This window comes from Danio rerio, chromosome 14 (assembly GCF_052040795.2).
Source record: "Danio rerio strain M-AB ecotype USA chromosome 14, GRCz13ab, whole genome shotgun sequence".
In the NCBI taxonomy this organism is placed as follows: Eukaryota; Metazoa; Chordata; class Actinopteri; order Cypriniformes; family Danionidae; genus Danio; species Danio rerio.
The window spans coordinates 34015954-34040547 of record NC_141034.1 but is presented as its reverse complement, the minus strand read 5'-3'; the positions used below and the strand labels follow the sequence as shown (position 1 = coordinate 34040547).

The 24594-nt window shown below is 34.4% G+C and overlaps 1 protein-coding gene across 50 annotated transcripts in view; it reads left to right on the top strand.

Moving 5' to 3' along the window:
• The window catches only part of sorbs2b (sorbin and SH3 domain containing 2b), a 100278-nt gene that overhangs the window by 28503 nt on the left and 47181 nt on the right, over nucleotides 1–24594 (top strand). For 41 of the 50 annotated variants that reach the window (XR_015507544.1, XR_015507543.1, XR_015507542.1 and 38 more), the window contains exons 3-4: nucleotides 19055–19108; nucleotides 23032–23127. Coding sequence is in view for 39 of the 50 variants with exons in the window: in XM_087281591.1 (XP_087137717.1) it covers nucleotides 19055–19108; nucleotides 23032–23127 (150 nt within the window). In the remaining 11 variants the exon portion in view is untranslated. Of the gene's footprint in view, nucleotides 1–18896; nucleotides 18984–19054; nucleotides 19109–23031; nucleotides 23128–24594 lie in introns of those variants that run through there. The other 9 variants (XM_087281587.1, XM_087281601.1, XM_087281576.1 and 6 more) reach the window with 5 other exon arrangements.

Below are 24594 nucleotides of genomic sequence, written 5' to 3'. Positions count from 1 at the left end.
GCCTAACTGCTAAACTATTAGAACAAAAAAAAAATATATATGCATATATGTTCACATATGCTAATTATCATTTATATGTCCATATATTACCATATATCAGATTTCCGAACAGATGGTTAACAATAATGCTCAGGCTGACTGTGGTGTTTAAAACTACCATCCAAACTAAGACTCATAAGACCAGGCAACCCCAAACGTCTAATAGTCCAATTTTGCTGAGCATGTGTGAACTATGTGTGTGTTGTAACCTCGGTTTTTCTGTTCCCCCTGTTCTAAACCTTGGTTGTATCAATTGGTTATTTGTCTTATAGTAGTGTTTCCTTTCTATCAACTCAAAAATAAAGATGTTTGTGAATGAAAATCCCAGTAGGTCTACAATTTCTGAAGAACTTAAACTAGCATTCATGGCACCAACAAACATGCGACATTTGTCACTTAAATCATCTTTCTTCATCATTCTAATGCTTGTTCGAACTTCAGTTTATTGGTTTGACCACATAAACATGCCTAAATTGCTGCTATGGGATGGAATTATTAGATGTGTATATTAATGAGCAGCTAAAGAGGTAATAGAGCAGCCAGTAGTACCTAATAAAGCATCCAGAAGTTGTTTATCATCACCAAATTATATTAAAATATTGAAATTATATAAAAATATAGTCAACTCCAGCACTCTAAATAACACATCAAAACCTGTTGAATAGGGTAGCTTGACTCTTTAATCCCTCCAGATCTTCTCAGAAATGTTTTGTGAGCCAATTAATTGGGTGCTAAATCGTTTTGGGTCGTTTGAAGAGTTTCGAAATCATACCGAAGATTTTCTTGCAGAATGAAAAAAGCTGCCAAGGCACACCGAACCTCTCTTTGATATCAGTTGGCTGTTTAAATGGGATTGTTTTGAATGATGTCTTTGGGATTTGCTAGCGTACACATGCCGCTATCATGTCAGAGGACTAGTGGACTTAGCAGTCTGTCACTTTGGGTGCCCTCCAGAGGTTAAACACCCAATTACCAGATGGATCTTCCAGCCCAGGGGAGTGCTTCTGTCAAGAGGAATGGGTCCAGCTGGTTTCGTAAATGTCAGCCCATTTAGATATTTGTCAGATTGCGTCTAGGAGAAGGTGCTGGCATGCTGAGTGCAGGCTGCTTATCTTGGCTCTAAGGTTGTGTCCCTGTTTCATTCGCTGTCCATTTTGTATACATTGTTAGACTCTCTAAAAGCTTTTGCCTCTTCAGACACAACACAGTGCTTCTTAAAAATGAATTTTTAGTTTCAGAAGTTTTCAGCTGCTGTTTTGAAATTATTTCACCAGGATATGTCTAATCTTGTGCGTGCTTTGTCAGACTAAACATTCAGATCAAGTTGAAGACTCCATAGATGGCAACTCTACCAAAAAAGGAAAGATGCCAGTGTTTAGGACGTTTTCTGGGAGGTCTGACAAAACGCATGTACTGTAAGGAGGAGGTTATTCTTGTCTATATCATTCATTATGTGCCTGGATAATATCTTCAGCACATTGTTGTTGGTTTTTGTGGTTAAAAGAATGGATACTTGGACTCTGATAATGAATTTAATTTGTAATGTATATAAATTAAAACTGTTATGCTGATTGGCACAAAACATGGTGCAGTATTCTCAAATTCTATTTTACTTACTGTAAAGAAGTTCTACAATACTGAGAACTATTTTATTATATATACAAATAAGCATTAGCTATATATATATATATATATATATATATATATATATATATATATATATATATATATATTGTAATTAAACATGTATCATATTTAATTTTATTGTATATTTTTAGATTTAGAAATTCTTAAATATTCCTTATATATGATATGTTTACAGTTAACTTATTCATTATTAGAGAATTTGCTTGGGTTATAAATGATAAAAACCCACTATCCAGTGTTTCAATTTCCCGAAAATTATTTTAGTCTTGCACACAAGAGCAAAACAGAATAGAAAAGAGAAAGAGAGAGAAAAATTGTATATTATTAACTAATTAGTATAGCAGTCATCCTTTCTATAATCATATGTTTTAATACTAAATTCAACGAATGATCAATGTTTTGGCATTAGCACGTTCTCTGCGTGTTAGTGTGGGTTTACTCCAGGTGCTCCTGTTTCCCTCATAGTTCAAAGACATGCGCTATAGGTGAATTGAATAAACTAAATTGTCCGTAGTGTATCTCTATGTGTGTGTTTGTGTGTGAGTGTGTGTGTGTGTGTGTGTATGAATGAGTCTGTATGCGTGTTTCCCAGTACTGGGTTGTGACTGGAAGTGCATCCGCTGTGTGAAACATGCTGGAATAGTTGGCGGTTCATTCAGCTGTGGTGACCTCTGAAATAAAGACTAAGCTGAAGGAAAATGAATGGATGAATAATCAATGTTTAATCAAAGTTTAGCTTTTCCAATGTTTGACAGCAGATATTTAGCTTATATTACATTAATATAAATCTAATTTACACAATGTGATGGAGCGTTTGATTTTATTTAATCAACAAATCAATGTTTACTCAAAGTTTAGTTTTTCAATATTGGAGAACAGATTTTTAGCTTATATTACAGTAAAATAAATACAATGTACACAATGTGGTGCAGCATCCGATTTTAAAAATACTCCTAGCAAATAAGACATCTGTATTTCTGTGTCAATAAACATGCAATTTTTCTGTAACTCCCACCAGAATTACTGTATAGGAGTGCAGTATAATAAATAGAGTTGTGTCAGCATTATATTATTGCATTGGACACAAATCAGTGGGATGATTAGACCCATTTTCTATTTTATGTTAAATGTATTCTGTGCAAACTCTTATCTTCATTTAGTAATTTTGGAGTATTTATAATATTTAAGCTCCTGTAAAGGCTGTGTGATGATGAAGAATGGAATAATGTGGACAGAATCCTGACATTGAAATAGAATTAGCTGCATAACTTGAAGTGTCAAGAATTTAGCCAATTTTAGATTATTAGTAGAACTGTACAGTTAATCAGATCATAATATGGAATATTGTCTGTGAGCATTTAAACATAACAAAGACTGTTCTGTTTTTCTATATGAATAAATTTCATGATTTTGTTTTCTACAAACATATCAGCATGATGTTTTCAGGGTTTGCAGTTGTAAGAATATGAATGTATAAACTTCATTTCCAGATATGCTCAGTCACTTTTTTACCATTTAAGTTTTGAAAAAAACAATAGCAAACTCATTCACACACAGAAACGCACAGCGACTTTAGGATCCAGAAAAAAAATCAAAGATATTTCATAAAAAGAAGAAAATGCCACTAAATTTGCTGTGTAAATGTATTAAAATAATATACAGTATGATGCAATTATTACATTTTGACATGAAAATTTAATACCATCATGTTTTTAAAGCCAAAATATGATTTACACTGGTTTACAGCAAAAATATGAAAGTATTTTTTTTTTTACCTCTTTTTAATTTACGTAATACATTTTTATCTCCCCATGCAAATGCTTTTGGTCGAGTTTACGACTTGCATTGCATCTGGAATTTATCCTTTTAGAAAGTCTTTTGTCCCCAAACTGTTTTATCTGGGATTTTTTACCATCAGCCTAAGCTTATCTTCTAGACATGCTTCAAATTCCATGAAGTAGAAAAGTGACTACTGTAGCTAAATATGAATCTCTTAAACTCTGAACCCTCAGTGTGTCTGCTCAAGATTGTTTTGCTGTGGCTTTCGATCTCCAGCTGTTCGAATGTTAAGTGTCTGACTATCCAGTGTGTCGAGCGCACGATTCTCCACGACACCTGCTGATTCCACCAGCTGGATCACAGCAGAGACACTCCACTTTTGGCAGATGTCCCGATATCTCATTGACTTGTGTAACTGAGGACAATATCTAACCTCTTAAACTCACATTAATGCCACTGAACCATATTTTGGCCCAACCATACTAATTCACAAGGGGCTTTTTTAATTCAATCCCTTCTCTTGTGGGAAGATCATGTGCTATGCACTTTGCACAGTCATTTAACCCCAGTGGGAAACATGTAGACTTGCAGTCCCCGTCCAGGAATGGCCTGTGCCATATTTGGATTGTGACCCACTCAAAGTTGCATGAACCAAGCAGCATAAGGCTCGAAAATAGCAGTTGGTTAAGTATGTTGTGCTCCACTCTGGTCCATTACTCTAAACTAAATTTGGAGCAGTTATCAAGATGGTTAGAGGTTTTGATGTACAGCACTGACTTGCTTTGTATGTGTGTTCATTCCCCTTATATATCAATGCAGTTGACTGTATTCTAAACTTTTGAGTTTAGTGTATATTTGTCAGATTAAATGTATTTTTTAAGACAATTTCTGTATTTTGATTCACTGGATTACAGAAACAATTGAATATTTAATATTTCCCAGGAAAATGATAAGGTTTGTTGAACACCATATAAATTGATCAAAAGTAGCAGTAAATTCTTTTGATTTACTGTTAAAATGCAGATAATAGATATTTACACAGTTTGCACAAATATTATACACAGTATATTCCAACCCAGACTCATTCTGAAAATGTATTCCCGGCCAATCGACCGACCCACCCTCCACCTTCCCTAAACCCAACCAATTTTTACCAATTGACCCGCCCGCCCGCTTACTTCCCTAAATCCACCCAACAGTTTACAAAAGCCATCCAGAAAAAGAAAAGCCCTCGTCTGATTTTTACCACTTTTTCGGATTTCACCACATTCTCACCCTGTTATTCACTCGTTCGTTTTATTTTTTGCATTCTATTTTTGTCTTACCTGATTTCTGGAACCGCTCTTCCCCGGACTCTAATTCCATCATCGTCATCATCGTCTTGGTCAAGTCCTCTCTGCGTCTCAAATCCGCCATCATACACCACAAGCTAACTGGACAAACTGGTTGCGGCAGGATAGCCCTCCACATGTAGGTAAGCGGTCATCCAGTAAGCGCATAAAGGAACGGTGTAGTACCGCCCCCTAGCGTTTGCTTAAAAAAATTAAATGCAGTCGTATGTATCTCCGGCTACATAATTTGCTAGCTTCAGACACGTCCGCAGGACTAGGTTTTCAGAATGAGCTTGTTTTGGCATAATCAGTGCTTAATTTGTAAATATATAATTTCCTGAACAAAACCAGGAAATACAACTTATCGTCACCGACGTCCTCCTCACAATTTCAGTTTTCCCAGAACATGGCGTTACTAAGCGGTTAGAGCAGGAAAAAAGTATTAAATTCCTGAATAATCTTTAATTATTTTGTGTAACGTTTTGGGTCAACCATGGGTAAAACAAACAAACAAACAAACAAACAAACAAACAAACAAACAAACAAGCACAAGTTTGTTATTAGCTTAGATTTACATTAGACAAACACAATCTCCTTATCTCCTTTGCATGCTTTTTTTTTTAAATCATATATCGTATCAATGGAACCCCTAAAGAGACATTGAAAAAAAGAAAACTTTCTTGTGCGCACCACAACATCAAATTATGTTTTATTTTCACAAGTATAGACTATTAGATAGACTTTTCCAAATACAACATTTTTGATAATTGGTCTATGTAGTGCAGAGATTTGTGCAAAGCATAATTTGCTGAGGTATGAATGCGAAAAATTATGATTTAATTGACAACAATGGATGTTGTTAAAGTTGTTAAAAACTGGGAGATCTACTGTAACATATTATACAAACATTGTAGCAGCAGTAGACTGGTTTCTTTTATATTTCTCATAAAATGTGCAGCCATGATCTAAACAGCTATGTTTTTTTTTGAGATATGCTAAGGTACTGTATAAGTGGTACATTGGCTAAAGGTGTATGCCAGTTTTCCAGTAGCTGGATTAATAGTTGCAAAGCTACTGCCATTTCCATGGTCTTGTTGTCCTTTTATTACACCGTCAAATAGCCAAAGTTCCAATTTCCAAACTTTTCCAATGTATACTCATATAGAGCTTATTTGTGTACAGAGTTTGGTGATGCCCCAATGAAAACGTGATTAAAAATGTAAATAATTAAGTATGTATTCAGATTCCAGAGAATTAATCTATTCTAGTTTGGTTCTGAATGGTGAAAAATCTTAGACTAGTTCCCAATATAATATTGTCTTAGATTTTAATGTTATAACACGTTTATATATGTTAAATATACTAAATCAGAAACTTTTTTTAATTTTTCTAATATTTCACTGCTTTTATTGTGCTGTTTATTACTATCAATAAGTGAAGCTTCAAACATAATGTATACATATATACAGTTGAAGAATTATCAGCCCCCCTTTGAATTTTTTTTCATTTTGTAAATATTTCCTAAATGATGTTTAGCAGAGCAAGGAAATTTTCACAGTATGTCTGATAATATTTCTTCTTCTGAAGAAAGTTTTATTTGTTTTATTTCAGCTAAATAAAAGCAGTTTTTAATTTTTTATAAACCGTTTTAAGGTCAAAATGATTAGCCCCTTTAAGCTATTTTTTTCTATTGTCTACAGAACAAACCATTGCTATACAATAACTTGCCTAATTACTCTAACTTGAAAATATCTAGTAAAATATTATTTACTGTCATCATGGCAAAGATAGAATAAATCAGTTATTAGTAATGAGTAATTAAAACTATTATGTTTAGAAATGTGTTGAAAAAAATCTTCTCTTCCTTAAACAAAAATAATAATAATAATAATGAACAGAGGGGCTAATAATTCTGACTTCAACTGTTATAACTATATATAACTGATATATATATATATATATATTCAAGTACTACGCAGCCATGTTGTATTAGAGGCTAGATTTGGCAATGAAATTTTATGGCTAAAACACATGGGAGCAATTTAAACCAATTATTTGAGGCTTTAGAAAATATGTGTTGGACTTGATACATCAAACAGAAACGCAGCAGCAAACATGTACAGTTCCCAACTTAATGTAATCGTGATTCAGAAGTTACCATTTAGGAGAACACAGAGTTTGTTGTGCCCTGACTCATATAAATAGCCTGTTTGGAAGTCCCTGATGAAGAGCAAGCAATTCTTCCTATTTTGGCAAATGCAAGCCGCTCATCCAGCACATATTAGCGTCTTACTTTGGGGATTTGAGAGAGCTCATTACTCGGATGTTATGTTTTTATGGTCAGGAAAGGCAGGAGCTGCATTGTAATCATTAAATTGTTCTTCTGAGAACATCTATTTTGAAGACATGCATAATAGAACCTCCAGAAGGTAGGATACTATGCATCAGCACAATCTATATAGCTTTCAAATGGAACTCAATTACTGTTATCGCATTATCCACACTCAAGTGTCTAGAACAGAAAATGTGTGCGTTCTGCTGAATAATCCATTTAGAAATTTACTTATAACTTTCTATATATTTAAAACTTAAAGTACAATCACTAAAAAAAGACCAACTTAATTTTTTAAAGAACTGATTTTTGTTTTCTTAAAAAATACCACGCATCTAGTTTTAATGCACCACATCATGCTTATTTTAATGCACCACACACCTGTTTTAAAGCACCACTCAGCTTAGGCGTACATACATGTGCATATAGTAAACCATAAATACTGTTTTTGATTTATCCATCTATGTTATTCTACTGACAAAACTGTTCGTTTTCAAAAGATTTAAGGAAACAATCTGCCAAAAGAATTGAAACCTGTCATTATTTACATCTCTCAAAATGACAAACCATATGAAATCATTCAAAGAACTGATTACTTTTCTCTTTAAAAATACCATGCATCTTGTTTTTAATGCACCACATGCGCCATCTCAGCTTACATACATACATGTACATATAGTAAACCATGAATAGGAAGAGGACGGAAGGGAATTAATAAATGAATAATTTAATTTATTAAACTGCATGTGTTGGGTATATCATTATTATAATCACTGTCATTATCTCATTTAGTTTTTTTTTGCTTCAGATTTGTTTCTTTATTAAGTGTATAGGACAGTATTTCAGACAGGAAGCAAAGTTGGAGAGAGTGAGAATAGGGATGGAAATGTCATTGAGTCGTTATTCGAACTCGGGACACCCTGGAGTGCTACTGCACCATATGTCAGCGCTCTAACCACTAGGCTATTGTGCTGACTCTCTCGATTGGGGAAGCAGACAACAGAGGTGTGGATTTAAATGCAGGAATTATTAGGGGAATGGTCGGGCAAGCTAGGGTTCACACAGGGGCAAACAGATGAATACAGCCAATCCAGAGTCGTGGTTATTAAACAGGCGAATGGTCAGTACAGGCAGCAAGCACCGTAAACAAACAAAACTTAAAGAGTTCACATTTAGCTGATGATTGAATATAAAGTGTGTTTGGCATGCTGTCCTGGGAGAGAGGCCTGAGCTCATAAGATCCTCGAGCCCGGGGCTCCCTCCCGTATGCAAGACGAGAGGGGAGTTTGAGCTCAGATAGATCTCGAGAACTCCCCTGCTGTAGTAGCTAATGAACAGATAGTGATTGCTTTTAAGAGATAACTATTTACTAGGTGCATGTCTGGTCATTTGGCATTTGTGTGGAGTTCGCATGTTTTCCCTGCGTTCGTGTGGGTTTCCTCCGGATGCTCCAGTTTCCCCCACAGTGCAAAGACATGCGGTTCAGGTGAATTGGGTAGGCTAAATTGTCCAAAGTGTATGAGTATGAATTACTGTTTCCCAGAGATGGGTTGCAACTGGAAGGGCATCCACTGCGTAAAACATGTGCTGTATAAGTTGGCTGTTCATTCCGTTGTGGCGACCCCAGATTAATAAAAGGACTAAACTCCACACAGAAACTTTAGTTGGCTTGGTAAGGACTAGAACCAGTGACGTTCTTGCTGTGAGGCAACAGTGCTAACCACTGGGCCACCATGTCATCCATCTAGGAAAGGAGGAGGAGTTGGGGTGGAAGATGGCTATTATATGGAACTTAGGACTTTTATAGTGGCTGATTAGTCTGATCATAAATTGATGAATCAGTGAATCATAAATTGGATAATGCAGGACCAGCCACAAGCAATCATAAGCACGGGATCCTCTCAAAATTCATTTATAAATAAACTTCACAAAGCGAGGTTAAAACACGGCAAGGCAATGTAAATGAAACGCGTCACAATGTTCACAGTACAGATAAACAAAGACTTGTAATCAGTCCGTAACATTCCTCTTGCTGTGTGCGTGATCAATGGAAACTTGAACAGGTGCGTGTGAGCGGTGCATGATGGCATATGTAGTCCAAATTATGGCTAATTTCGAGTTTACCAACAATCTGCAGCCTCTAGATTGCTGGTGATTTTAACAATAATATGAATGAGAAGTATTTTAATAAAACCAGTATTATTATGAATTTCGTTGCTCTTTTAACAAAATTACTTTCCTTTTTTTCTTCAATTTTTATTTTATTGATGTTTATATGTTCTGCGTTTGCCATATGTTGTATGTTTTATGTTGTGTTCACCATAGATTGTATGTTTTTGCATTCCTATTAAAAAAAAAAAAAACTTCCTCTGTACATTTCCATATGATTGCAGCATGTCAAATATATGTGCCTAAATATATGTGTAAATCTAAATATTTTTTGTATAGTGCAAATTAGAGTGCATAAAACTGCTTTGAAGACAGCTTATTACTGTTTAAAAAAAGCTTCTTCTCTTCTGGCCTTCGAATGTTGAATTATTCATTTTAAATAAACAGACTAATAAACATTAAGACTGAATCCATTAGCTCTTGCCCACTAACTAAAACTGCCAGTGCTGTTTTTATTTTTCTCCATCTTGGCACTTGTAGTTGATTGATATGGTTTCATCTCTAACCTTCCTGGTAAAAGGCTGAAGTGAAAATGGCCAGCGCCCAGTCCTTAGGCAGAAATCTGACTATAAATACGCTACCAAAACAGAACAGCATGATCACCAAGACAGCATGCACAGACAAACAGTACCAGTGTGTATTTATTCATTTAGAAAGCTTGTTTTGAAAAACAGCTTGAAAACAAAACTGACTACACTTAATGTCTATGCTGTTACTGTCCATGATTCTTCCATCTATTTTATTATTCCAAAAGCTTTAAGGAAATAAATAATTTCTTACTGTCATTTAATTAATATAGTTTCTTCTCATGGTTTTAAACCCAGTTCATGTAAAATAATGCTAACTTCTTTCCCCCTGAACACAAATGTTGATCATTTAATCAATGTCATGTTTGAAGAGGTAAACAAGGCAGTAGTACATTGTGACTTGGAAACAGAATATTAAGTAGGGGGAGGGGCTTTCTGTTTGTGCATCATTTCATCCTAGCAAACTTACGGTAAGAGGGGCATTATTAGGAATATTGCATCTGAAGATATCGAACTCACTTAGAAATGGAAACTCACTTCAAATGTGGAAGCAAATGGACAGATTTTGCTCAGCAACTTTTTTTTTCTTTGGATTACAGGGTGTCCTCTGGGTCTTGAAATGTCTTAAATTTCAAAACCTAAGTTTAAGCCCTTGAAAAGTCTTAAAGTCACTGACATATTGTGCTATAGGTCTTTAATCGTTTTAAGCAGGTCTTAATTTTGCTTTGTCCAAGTAAGACTCAATTGGGGCCCATATCCATCCAATGAACACAACAATACATCTCAATAAAACCTTATTTTTCATATTTAATTTTTTTCTTTGCAAAGAGATACAGTTCACAACAGCTGTTTAGATTAAATTCCCTAACCCCTAACCATTAGAATAACAACCTAGCCCTGCTATAAGAGTTCACAAAAGTTCATTCTTAATGGTCTTAAAAGGTTTTTAAAAAGTTATAAATTTGACTTGATAAAACCTGCAGAAACCCTGGATTAACTTGTACAGATTAATTGTTCACCTAAAAAAAAAAAGAAAAGAAAATTAAGGCTTAATGAAGTAATGCTTAATAAAGTCAACCAGTTGTGTGACAAAAGAAAGTTCATTCACTTGACTGATCATTTTTTGAATACTGTCAATTGTAAACTGCCAATATTGTCATTGGTTTTGGTGAAGAATGACTTGATATTTCAGCAACTTTACAGTTGTGGCAGCTGCCATTCATTTCCTGTGGCGCATCACATTTTAGTAGATGGTATGTATTTATGTGTTTATTTAGATTCCCTTCAGTCACTACCACTATCAAATCTTAATTTTAATCAGTCAATCAAAAAACAAAAACAAACAAACATTAAAATAAAACAACAGAAACAATTAACAAAACCGAAAAAGGAAACAATTTTAATGAATAGACACTAATACCTCAACCAAACATAGACAAATTCACATTGAACCATAGTTATAGAAACAAAACTATAAAACATATAATTTGAAATGTGTTCAAAACATTAAAAGTAGAGTGTTTCTGCGCCGTTAAGCACAATTACCTGCTTCTTATGGCATTTTGATACACGTTAAGTTCTGCCATCTACATTACTGTACATTCACAAAATATGCAATTATACAATTTTGTGTGGATAATCAGTTTACAAATATTTTCTCAAATAATGATTCAGCCGAATATTCATAGTAATATTTATTCTTTTTTTTTCAATTAAGAAACAGAATTTATATGAAAGCAAAGCAACTTATCATGACTGAAGTTTATTAATAAATGTTACATTTTAGATATATTTTATATATTTTAATGATTTTTATAAATTAAATGATTATATATTTATATTATATTTGATTTTATAAAAGTTGTTATAGCAGATATTGTGTTATATTTCTCATTTCACTTTTTACAACGCCAAAATAAGGTTTGTAAAGCTATATAATTAGAGGTTTCTGTATTTTTTGTCCTCACTGATTTGAGAAAGGCATATTTGACACTACTTAAAGGTTCAGGACACCCTGGATAACTTTTTTTTTATATTAACAGATTTGTGTGTGTTGAGCATCAGTTAAGACAATGTTAGCACCTGTCAGCTTTAATTGGGGGGAAAACTGGATAATTTTGAGCTTTTGTCAGCTAATTTCAGCTTCCGGTTTTAAAATGATTTTTGGGGCGGGATCAAAATCGGCGACGCAGCGCAGTACTGCAAGTGCAATGATGACGTGTCGGTTTCTCATTATTATTCATAGCGGAGTTTTCTTATCCTATGAGAAGAGCCGGCTGCTTAATTATTCATGAGACCTGCCAGACCTGCCAGAGTCAAGCCCGAGCTGTGTCACGGACCAACGGGCACACAGTATTTAGCCGTTCATGAAGGCTCATATGCGTTTGTTTCCATGATCAACGCGGTTTGTTGCATGTTTTCCCCCGCGATTCTGTCAGGGCCGATCATACAGCAAAGCTGTGTGTGTGCTGCTAGCATTTTTGTCGGGAGAGCAGCACGAGAATTAGAGAATGGCGGACGCTGACTTTCATCAGGAGTTCGTTTACATTCAGACACATCACTGTGCTGCTGTGTTTGCCTAAATCCTCCAGATTACAAGCAGGGCTAATGGTTAAAATAGACAGGTCAGGAGACCTGCTGCACTGAGTCTGCTGGATACGGGGATTGAGGGAGAAGTCCCCATTTATACGGTTTACATGAACACACTTATCTTTATAATTATATAAATTGTGGTTATGTGTATATGAAATTACGAATAACAAATGTAGCAGGGCATTAAATCACTGTTTATTTCTTTGCATTTTAACTTTGTAAACTATAAACTCATGCGTCTCTTCACGGTTTGTCTCATTTTGTGAGCTAGCTTCGTTCGCTCACGTTCTCCCCTGCTGGCCACGCCCACTCCTGCCCGATGCTCGCGGAGCTCCACGCCCATTAATCATGCATCTTTTGAAAAAATTCCGAAGTAGACTTTAACTGAAAGTGGGGGTTGTCATGGCCCTTTAAGGATCTGAGTTTTATGCAAATATATGTTGTGCAATCATTAAAAAAAAACAAAAAAAAAACATAACATTAGAACATGCTTAAGTAAAAATTGACCAAACCTGATTTCACCAAAACCCTCACTAGCCAACTGTGGTGGCAAATTTCATCATGATCAACATATTTCAAAGAATGAGTGTTTCCTGATTCCAAAGTTCTATAGTGAATGGTGTAGATATTACTTTTTTGTAGTTTCTATTCACCACTTTAGAAGCTTTCACCATTATGATGGCTACTGCTTCTAATTCAAACTCAGAAATGTGAAATGTCACCATATGACTTTTTAAAAATATTTTTTAAGGGGTTTTCTTTTATTTGGATAAGATAGTAGAGAACAGACAGGAAAGCATTGGAAGCAGAGAGGGGGGAAGGATGTGCATTCGACCTTAAGTGGGGAATTGAACTCAGGTCATCCGGAGCACCATGGTGCTATATGTTGGCTTACTTAACCACTAGGCTATTGGAGCTGACCACCATGACATTTTCATGCCCTTAAACATGACACTGAGTAAAAACTGTGATTGGTTACTCTACATATCAATCAGTCATTGATCAATAAAACTTCAAGAACTACAAGAAAAAACCCAAACTAGACTCAAACACAAACTTGAAGTCACACAATCTTGATCACAAAATCACATCTATCATACAACAGTTCCCAAATAGTTTACTGTCTTTATAAATCAGAGGTCAGATCTCCCTTTAAATTCCTCTTAAACTCCCTTTAAATATAGGATGCTACAATACTATAGTTACAATAATAATAAAATAACTTAAGATTACAATCCCAAAAATTGTGCACTCAACTAATATGTCAGGAAAAAAATATTTAATTATAAAAAAGCAATAAAGGTAAATAGTCAATAGGGGTGTAACAATATATCGTGGTACAATTTATTGCAATACAAAAATGTCACAATATGCATTGTGGCGTTATGACAAATGTTTTGCGATATGACATCTGTTTTCTCTTATTGGTTGAGCTACATTCCACCAGCTGTCACATGCATTCAGATTGCTTGAACTAGCAGCAGTAGCAGGCCAATATGAATGCAGCTGAAATAAAGGATGTCTCGTCCTCTTATAAGTTCAGCATCTGACAACATTTTGTTTTTCCAGTTACTGAAGATGACGGTAACAAGAAAACAGACAATCACAAACTGCGTGTAAACACTGTAAAAAAATAATGCTGCCATACAAAGCTGTGAACACTACGAATAGGATGTGCCATTTAAGCCATCACCACAGCACCAAAATGCAATCGAGTGTCTCACTTAAGTGCCAAAACTAAAGAAATAACAAGATGCAAAGGAGGATTTATGGCAAGAGACATGATACCATTTGGATTTTGCGAATTGAATATAAATAAAATATCATGATGCATATTGTATTGTGAACATCAAATCGTGATACACATCATATTGTGAGCTGTGTGTATTGTTACACCCCTAATAGTCAAGAGAAACATTACAAATTAGATTTTTATTTTATTTTTTTATTTTTTTTTTTGTGGAACATTTAAAGTATTATCTTTCTATTCCTAATGATGTTTGATGACCAAACGCTTATTTTAATAAATATAACTGTTTAATAAAAAAAAAAAAAAAAAAAGCTCATCTATAGCTGGCCTGTCCAATTTCGGTCCTGGAGGGCTGGTGCCCTGCAAAGTTTGGTTTCAACCCCAACCAGACACACCTGGTTGTGGTTGGAACCAAACTTTGCAGGACACCAGCCCTCCAGGTCAATCTCCTACTAGGCTTTCTAGAAACATCCTTGCAGGTGTGTTGAGGCAAGTTGGAGCTAAAATATGCTGGACACTGGCCCTCCTGGACCGAGTTTGGACACCCCTGATCTACTGTATATTCACTGAGAAATGGATAAAAATATTCATTTCCAAAAGAGGCTGTGCACTGTATGTCACATTATGAAAGTTTTAAAATAATCTGAAAAGTAAAAGATGCTGAACATTGTGTGACAACTTAGCATTTAAATATCCCTATGTTAATTATTATGATATGCATATTTAATCTACTTTTAAATTAATTTTCAGCCTAAGCCGGTGTTAAGTAGCTTTCATGTCTACTTCTTGTCCTCTTGGAGCGATTTCACGGTGGAACTATTTATTTGACGAGCACATTGAAATATTGATGGCTATGGATGGAAATGAACAGGGCCCGTTGGCCGGCCATGGCATTTCCCCAGACAGAGCGCTTGCTAATGTCCCGAAAGATAAATAAATGACCAGTGTGAGTCCCGTTCATGAATATAAATGCAGAGCTATGTCCATTTCTCAGGCGAGTGTCCAGCTCCCTTCCCCTCCAGCTGTTCTGTCGCCACAAGTCTGTACCCTTGAAATCCAATATCATAATCTTTTCCTCATTTACTGCTGACAGGTCATTACAACCTGTGATTTACCCAAGTCCAGTGGTGTCGCAGGCAAAAGTGTCCCCCTCCCCAGGTTTTGAACCAGATTTATTGGCTTGTGGTGTATGAAGATTTATTTTGAGGATGACCTGCGGGTCTGTTTTTAATGAGACACTGCGTGGGGCAATCCTGTTTGGCTCAGTGTTTTATTAAGGGCTGAAGGTGAATATTTATTATTGTGCTTTACATTTTATTTTGCATAATAACTTGTATTATGCAATGCTTGCAATGCTATTTTTCATCAATATTTAGAACTAGCGAATAGGCATGGGATGGTATAAGACTCTGAGGGTATGATAACCTTGGAAAAAAATATTATGGTATCACAGTATTGTGATTATTGCTCTAAATATGCTCTTTTTAAATGTCTTGGATTAAATCTCTATTGAACACAAAATTTTTATTTTAAGAAACATTTAAAGTATTTTGGAGCAGTAAACATGTCGGACTAAATAATTAAGATGAGTGTTTGATGTCATAAACACAGATTTTACATCTTGCAAAGGTATCTTTGGATCTCTTTATTATCTTTGGATATAAAGTAAAGCCACTGCTCTGTTCAGTTCTACAGCATGCTGGATGTTGGTTTTTAAGTGATTAGTTTCTCAAATGTTTGTTGAATCATGAGCTAATCAGTTCCTTTTGATGTACAGGGTCCTTTTCTGATGGAGATACTGTTGCCTGAAACAACTAAATAAAATACTCCTTAAAAAAACAACAAAAAAAAAAACAACAACAACAACTTACATACACCTTAAAACGGTATGACAAAAAATTTTGGAAAATTAACTGTCCAAATCACGATAAACCATAAAAACCGGATATAGTCTCATGCCTACTTACAAATGTCATTTTAGAACTGTATATACACACACACACACACACACACACACACATATATATATATATATATATTTCAGTGGAATAATAGGATGTAGGTAGAATGTTGACATTGCTCTTATTTATATTTTTGAAAAAATAAAGCAATGTATCAACATAAAAATGACAAGACTTGTAAATCTTCTAAAGTCATGCAGCAGCATTATGAGGTTGTTATAAGTATTGTTGTTGTAGTTTTTGTTAAAATAGATTTGTTGAAGCTGCAGTAAAATAAATGAAAATGAAAAAGAAAATAGTTTAAAGCTCAATAGTAAAGTATTAAAAAAATCATCCAAATCATTCATGTTGTATTCTATTTTGTAAGTTATGTTTTAGCTTACTAAGGTTGTTATGAGTTAAACTAGTTTTGTTCATTGAAATAAATCTGCAATAAAATAGATATTAAATTTAAACAAAACATGGAAACAATTCCTTTGCAGCCAATTTACAAATGCACAAAATTTCTAAATTAAAACCAACATTTACATAGAAACTATAATCAAGAAACTAAAAAAAAATAAATACATTTTTCAACAATACATGTTGTTACAAGGATATTTTTCTTTGTTTGAAATACCTTTGAAGTTTTCCTAAGACAGATAACACCTAATTACACTGCAAAATAAAATCTTGCTGCCTTACTGATTCATGTAGAATCACATGAAGTTTTCTAGTTGTCTCAACTTACATAAATCAAACTGACTAAAATTTTGGGCTCTATTTTAACAGTCTAGGTGCAAAGTCTAATGCGAGTGGTGCAAAAGCATCAAGTGCGTGTCTGAATCCACTTTCGCTATTTTAAGGACAGAAAACTACTGTTTGTGCTGTGGCCCATGCTCTAATAGGGTTGTGCTTATCCTCTTAATGAGTAATGGGTGTGTTGTAAGCATAACATGCATTTAACCAATCAGAGTCTCACCTCACATTCGTAGTTGCGTCACGCCATGGCGTATTTGCTATTTACATGGCAGACTTTGTAAGTGGAAAAACGGAATCGAAAAAACGAATGCTTCACTAGTGAGAAAACTGTTAAACAGATCATCTGTGCGAGGAGAAAGAATGAGCCATTCCATTCGGCCTCTTTACTTTCTCTTTACTTTACTTTTACTCTTCACCTCTTTACTTTCATGGAGTAAGAAAACAGTGTTGTACACACTCCACTGAAGATTACATTTTTAATTTAGTTTATTTAGCGCAAAGATTTGTTTCAAAACTATTTCTAAATTCAGTTCTTATTTCCAGCAAATTAATAAATGAAGAGTAATAATGAAGTGTGGTCAAAAGACTAGAGTTATATCCAAACAAATGTCCCATTCTTATGCTTCATACGATAATGCATACATCTCCAAAACCCTAGAGGTGGACAAATCTAAACTTGTTTTTATTAAAGCAAATATAAATACACATATAATAAATAATACTACTTATAATACCATGATAATTAAATTGCAAATTGTCATGAATAAACTGAAAAAAGCATGAAGAACACATGAAGGTATTCTTTTTTATATTTATGTAGAAAATGATATTTTTGTAATATTCTAATCCTTTTTTTTAATATAAAAATATTTCTTTACTGCTGTACATCCTGTGTGTATTGAGCGTTTGAACCTGCAAAGACACATAACTAACACACTCTGCTCTGGACTTAAGACCAGCTTTTACTTGGTCAATAGTGTGGTCTATTTTAGTTTATCAATATAGCAATGCACCAACAATGCGCCTTAACACACCTCCTTTATAGACCAGAACACCCATGAGTCCACAAAGTGGCGCAAATGTATTTGCTATTTAAACATGGCGCGAAACATGAAAATTAGGGTTGCACTGGCCTGAAAATAGCAACAAATCACGCCAAACACGTCCTGTGCCTTATTGCGCCGAGTGTATGATAGGGCCCATTAAGTTGAAGATTTGATCATTTAAACATTTTATTTGAAACCTGATTAATGTATACTAACTTGTATGTTAAATAACTTAAATCGTTCTAGTCATAAGTTTTTGTCATGTCGTTTTTTGCAGTGACACAACCCACTTTATAACCAGAATGAAACAAAGAAAACTTTGGAAGGACATAAAGCTCAGTCAACGATGACAGAAATTCCACTTATCCCTTTTAAAATGTAACCAAACACAAAGGTTTAGAATAGCAAATTTGTATGTCTCCCGCATGTCGTGACCCCCGAACGCATTGCATACCACCATCAAAGGCTGGTCTCAGGTGAAGTTCACTTTGCGGTCTGAGCGACGGGTGGTCTGTGTGTGTGTGTGTATGTGACAAGTGGCACACGGCCTGCCAAAAGCTCAACATGCGTCCTGCACATGAGCACACACATATTTACCTCCTCCCAATGATGAGTGAAGTCATCCAATAATGTGATTAAATGACACAGTTCCTATCATAGACCATACCCTAAAATATTCAGCCCGTGCTAAAATAAGTCAGATATTTTCAGAGTGCGGTCACACGGGCTGTTAATCCATCACTGAGAAAGAAAAAAAAGTGTAGTAATCTAGGTCAAACTCAACAGGGGTTTAATTAGTTACAATGCTAAGTGCTCAAAGAGTTTGTTAAGCGCTAACACACCAAAAGTGGTCATGCGTAAGATGGGCGAATGCGTGTGGATATGTGTGTGTGTGTGTGTGTATGGTGTGTATTTTGATACCGTGCTGCGTGTTTCTGAGCTGAAACGCCATGGCTTGGATCACCTTTCACTTCAGGGCCTCATATCCTAAGAGGGATGTTAACTAGCCGCATTAGACTCTTGCTAGCGCTGCTAAACCAGGCTATACCTGCACTCATGCATGCTGTGTGTAAGGATGAATCAATGTTTTACTTGCGCATGAATGCGGCTTGCTGACTGATTTTTACTGATGTCGTTTAGGACTGTGTGATATCAAGACACTGCAAGAAGGAGAGATCTTCAATATGAACACAGGTAAGAGCTAATCCTTTTCTTTTTTGTGGACTGTATGGTTGAAATCTTGGAATAATAAAATGTTAGTTGTACTTTGGCTAAAAAATAAGGTGATTTTTAGATTTTTTTTTATAGTTTTTTTTTTTTTTTTTTAGTCATTATGTTGTTGTAACATGGTGTATGCCAATCATTACCTACAATAATATACTGTTCACAACTTTCTGAAAAAGAGGTAAAATCTACTGCACTTGTTTTTCACAAGTTTTTGCATTCAGATTTTGTTAAATGTAAACTTGTTATATGGATTTAAGTAAAATTTACTTAACTAAGTTACCTAAAAGTACTTTGTATCAAGTATATTACTCTCTCTTTTTTGCTTTACTCAATGTAACAATGAGAAAAAAAAACATTTAAGAATTTAAGCGCATTTACTCATTGTTACTCTTTATAAGATAACATATTTACCACACATTAGAGAAATTTAACATAATTGGCCATTTTGAGTAGAAAATGAACTCCAGATTTAGTTACTGCGCTTGACAACTATAGCGATGATAAAACATTTTAATTACAACTTAACAACAGCAAAAATGCCACAGCGCATTGTGGGGACATCATTATTAGAACGTTTAAAAGGACTTTATACATTTTATTACTCTCAAAGGATCATAGTAAATCATTGTTTGCATTTATTTGATCAAAAATAACAAAATATTATTATTGTATTATATAAAAATACATTGTCCCTCAGAAATCATTCTCATTAAATTATAAGTAGACTGTTTGTTTGGGAATAGGGTTGGGGTTAGGGTTAGTGTAAGTTGACATGTACTTGCAAAGGTTCTTATAGTCAGTTATATGTCTGTTGAAGGAGCAGTATCAACAGATATTAAGCAGACAGTCTACTAATACTCAAATGGACCATCAAAATAAAGTGTTACTATCAATTAAAAGCATTCTTGCTGATACAAAATATTTCATAGATAGCTAATATTGAATACTGATGTTTTATATACCGTACACAAGCTCAATGGGGCCAACTTTATTAGTATTTTTGACTTGCTTTTGTGTTCTCGACAACAACAGACAAAAAAGACCTTTAGATAACTCAGATCGCTATTACTTTTATGGAATATTTGGATTAAATGAAACTCACACTTGTGTCTGCATAAAATAATTTTCTAAATTTATTTTACATAAATAAAAAGCATATTTAATTAAATGTAAACTTTAATGCATAAAATAACACTGGAGAAAATGTCAACATATCGGTAAGAAAATACTGTTTTTCTATGCATAATTCCACATAGCAGATACGCAGTGAATATTAAACCTGCACTTTTTGTTTCCTTTTTTATTGGAAAAGTGTAATTAAAAGAATATGATTTATATTAATTTTCATATTTATTAAGAATATGATTTAAGTTTTTAAGTAGTTATTTTACTAGTATTTGCTCAATTATTTAATGCCCCACTCCGTTAAACACTCCATTTGACATGCCTTATGAGATTGGAAGAAGTTTAAAAAGATCTTGCTTGCAAATGGGTAAAACCTAGTGGTTCAAAATGACATTTCAGCTTCTATAAATCATTATAAAAAGTCATTATATGCTAGTCATTTTTATTGCTCAACCCTTTTGGGATCTGCCCTATTTACATAATAAATGCACATTCAGTAATGTAATTCAATTATATATTTGAATTATTAAACTGACTAATTGTCTACTGTCTGAAAGATAAAGAAGTGCATTTGGCTCAGCAAGAACACAAACAAGATGGAATTCACTGGCCGCCAGCCATAAAAATGTCTACAACCAAGTAAACAATTTACACAATATTGACTCTAATCAAGTGTTATGAGGCAGAAAGGAGTGAAATGTGCCTCTCCTTCTGGAGTTGTTTGTGTCAGGCTGGGCATGTGATTTTGTATTCATCTCAGGGATTCTGAGAAATGCTGTGCAGGGGGTGTTATTTCTTGGCTGACTTTCTTTAAGAACTCTGTCTTTTTAGAGTCTAACAAAGACTCTGGCGCTCAAACTGCATTTTTGACATCCAGAGGTAAAGCAGGCAGGAAAGAGGAAACCTGTCAGGCTACTGTACATCCGGCATTGCCAACACGCACACCCTGCCAATTTAAACCATGTAGTCTGTGGTTATGAACACAGTTTTGGGTTCTGCTCCAATGTTGAATTTCAGGACTTCTTAGAAAACACCTTGAGGTTAATATACAGTCTGATATAAGTTGTATGTGTATGACAATATATTTTATTTCTATTCTGAGTAGAGTTGATAATTTGCGATAAATGATATGGTACTGTTTTAAAACTATATTTAAAAGAGTTTTTAAACTGTTTTTGAAATAATCTTATTTTCATTAAAATCAGTTATACTGTATTTTTTATTATTATTTTTATTATTATTATGCACTACCTGACAATAGTCTTGCCGTCAATCCCAGTTGTTAGAGCAACAAATAATAACTTGACATCTAGTTGATCATTTGGAAAAGTGGCAGAAGGTAGATCTTTCCACTGAATCATAAATTGAATTTGGCATAGGGCATGTGAGAGATCTGCAGAGTGGATGGCAACGTCAACAGCCTGAGGTATCAAGACATTTGTGCTGCCCATCACATTACAAACCACAGGAGAGGACAAATTCTTCAGCAGGATAGCACTCCTTCTCATTCTTCAGCCTTCATATCAAAGTTCCTGAAATCAAAGAAGATCAAGGTGCTCCAGGATTGGCCAGCCCAATCAACAGATATGAACATTATTGAGCATGTCTGGGGTAAGATGGAAGAGTCGTTGAAGATAAATCCAATTAATTTTGATGAATATTAGAAGTCCTGCAAACATGATGAAGTTATTTGAGTCATTGCAGAGATGAATGGAGGCCCTGGTTCAAGTCCATGGGAGTCATACACAATATATATTTTTTATATTCTATATTGTACATTATTTCTGTTAAGTGACAAGACTTTTGTCTTAGCAAAGTCAGATCTTACTGTCCTAATTAAATAATTACAAATCAAGACATGATCATATTTTATTAAGTGTTTAGTCAATATAGAGGCCATTGCTTTTTACAAGCTACTTCTGATACCAAATGATCAATTAGAAGTCGAGTTATTATTTGTTGTTCCTAAAACTTGGATAGGCAACAAGACTTTTGTCAGGTAGTGTATATCCCTCTTCAAATTCAAAGTAATTACTATAGTTCTTTAAAGTCACATTTTCTGAATTCAAATCCAGAGCTCAAAACATAGTATAAGTGTTGTAAAAATAGCTTGCTTTAATTTAATACATCCTTGCAAATTAATCAATTAATCAACAAATCAATCAATAAACTAATCAATCAATACAAAAGTAAACAAACAACAAATAAATATAAATAAATACATATGCTGACTACACAGTACTGTAGGGAATCTATGATTTATTTTATTTTATTTTTGTTTTGTCAAAGTGTTAACGACTAAAAGAATAGTCATAAGCTATGCTGTAATTTAGTGGTGGAGATTTTTATTTATCCTCAGTCTTAAATATTTTATCTGCCAGCGGTTTCTATTTGTTAGTGACATCTATAGTGAGCACAAATGATTGGAAAACTAAATGGAAAGGGAGTCATGGAAAAATAAAACAAATTCACCATAGGTCAAAAGGTGTGGGAAGCCGAAGCACCAGAGATCCACCCATTTGGCATATCTAAGCATGTACATCACACACACACACACACACACACACACGCACACACACACACACACACACACACACAAACACAGCCACAAAAAAACTATTTTGGCACATGGAATGTTTCTGTATATTGTTTCTAAAGACATATTTTGCATTGCCCAGCTTGCATGTGAGTTACAGTTGTCTTGCCATGCAGCAGTGCTGATGCATGTGCATTTGTGTTTGCATGTGCTACTGCGCTTTTCACAGACAGTGGAGGACAAATCCGCAAATGTGCCACGCTTTCACTCACTTTAACCCCCATGAAGAGAATCCAGAGCTCGCCAAACCTATACTCACTCACAGGTATCAGACACACTCAGAGAGAGTCAGAGACCAGACTGCATTAAAGTGCCCTATTATGCTTTTTCATGTAGTTTGTAATGCAGCCGTTTTGAGAATGTAAAGTGTATGCAAAGTTTCTAAGATTAAGGTGGACAATCAATGGCGTAACTGTGTGCTAAGATAAAAAGAACCGATCCTGAACTGCCTGAAACAAGTCGTTAACTTCATTTGCTGCTATTTACTGTACATACTGTTATACCGGTCTATGGTCTTTTCATTGGCTGCTGAAAAAACACTGTACAGTGGTTGTAACTGAGACCTGAAATAGTTTGTTTTGAGAACACAGCAAAAACACAGCAAAATGTATTTTTTATTTGATTTTGAAATTTAATTGTTAAATTTAATACATAGATACTAGCATGAGAAATGTGTTTGAATTACCTATTAAAATCAATAAGTATTATACAAAAGATGAATCAAGTTATCAAATCTCATTAATCTTTTCTTCACTGTATAACTTAAACATTCTGATTAAAGAGCAACAAATGAATCTCTCATTTAGCTTTTTCATTTGATTACATTAAATAACAGAAATAACAGAGGTGTCACTTTAGAAATGCATAGATTCATAATAAACTAATTTGATTGCTATCCTAACATTTTATGCTAATTTAAGACAAACTTTGTTGTGTTTAAAAGAAAACCCACCAAGATTGACATGTTTTGATGGTTTTATTATTATGTATACATGTCTGTTCAAACACTGTTCAACCCAGAGTTTTCTCTTTTGCTCTGCTTCACATCGTGTGTACAAAATCTTTTTAGAAAACAGCGTCTGTCTGTTTTGAGGATTGCATAGGAGGGGCAATGGCGCATGCAAAGGAAAGGAAGGGAATTCTGCAATTTTTATATATATTTCAAAGTGTTTTCATGTGTAATTAAAATGAAAATACAGAACAGATTCACATTTAAGAGCAAGGAGCATCTCCTGTTGGTTCGGCAATATGGGTTGCATATAGGGAGGATCGGCTGTTTAATGCCTATTGCTACCCTTTATAGAAAGATTGAAAAATACAGGAGAAATATGGGAAATATATATATATGTGTGTGTGTGTGTGTGTGTGTGTGTGTGTGTGTGTGTGTGTGTGTGTGTGTGTGTGTGTGTGTGTGTGTGTGAGTATTAACTCTAATGCTAGAAGCAACAACAAACCATTTGAGTAGCTATATGCAGTAGTTGTTTGGACTTAAATCGTTTGATTAACTGAACTCATACCGATTTAATAACTGAACTTAAAATTAAAATGTTTAAGTTATAAATACTCCAAATGTTTTCAATGATATGATATTAACACAAATAATATATGTGTATATGATTTATTATATATTATATATTTTATAGATGTATGTTTACAGCACTCAAATCATTTTGTTTCATAACCTTAATGGTTTCGCCCCAATCAATTTCCTCAAACAGTTTGAATTAACTTA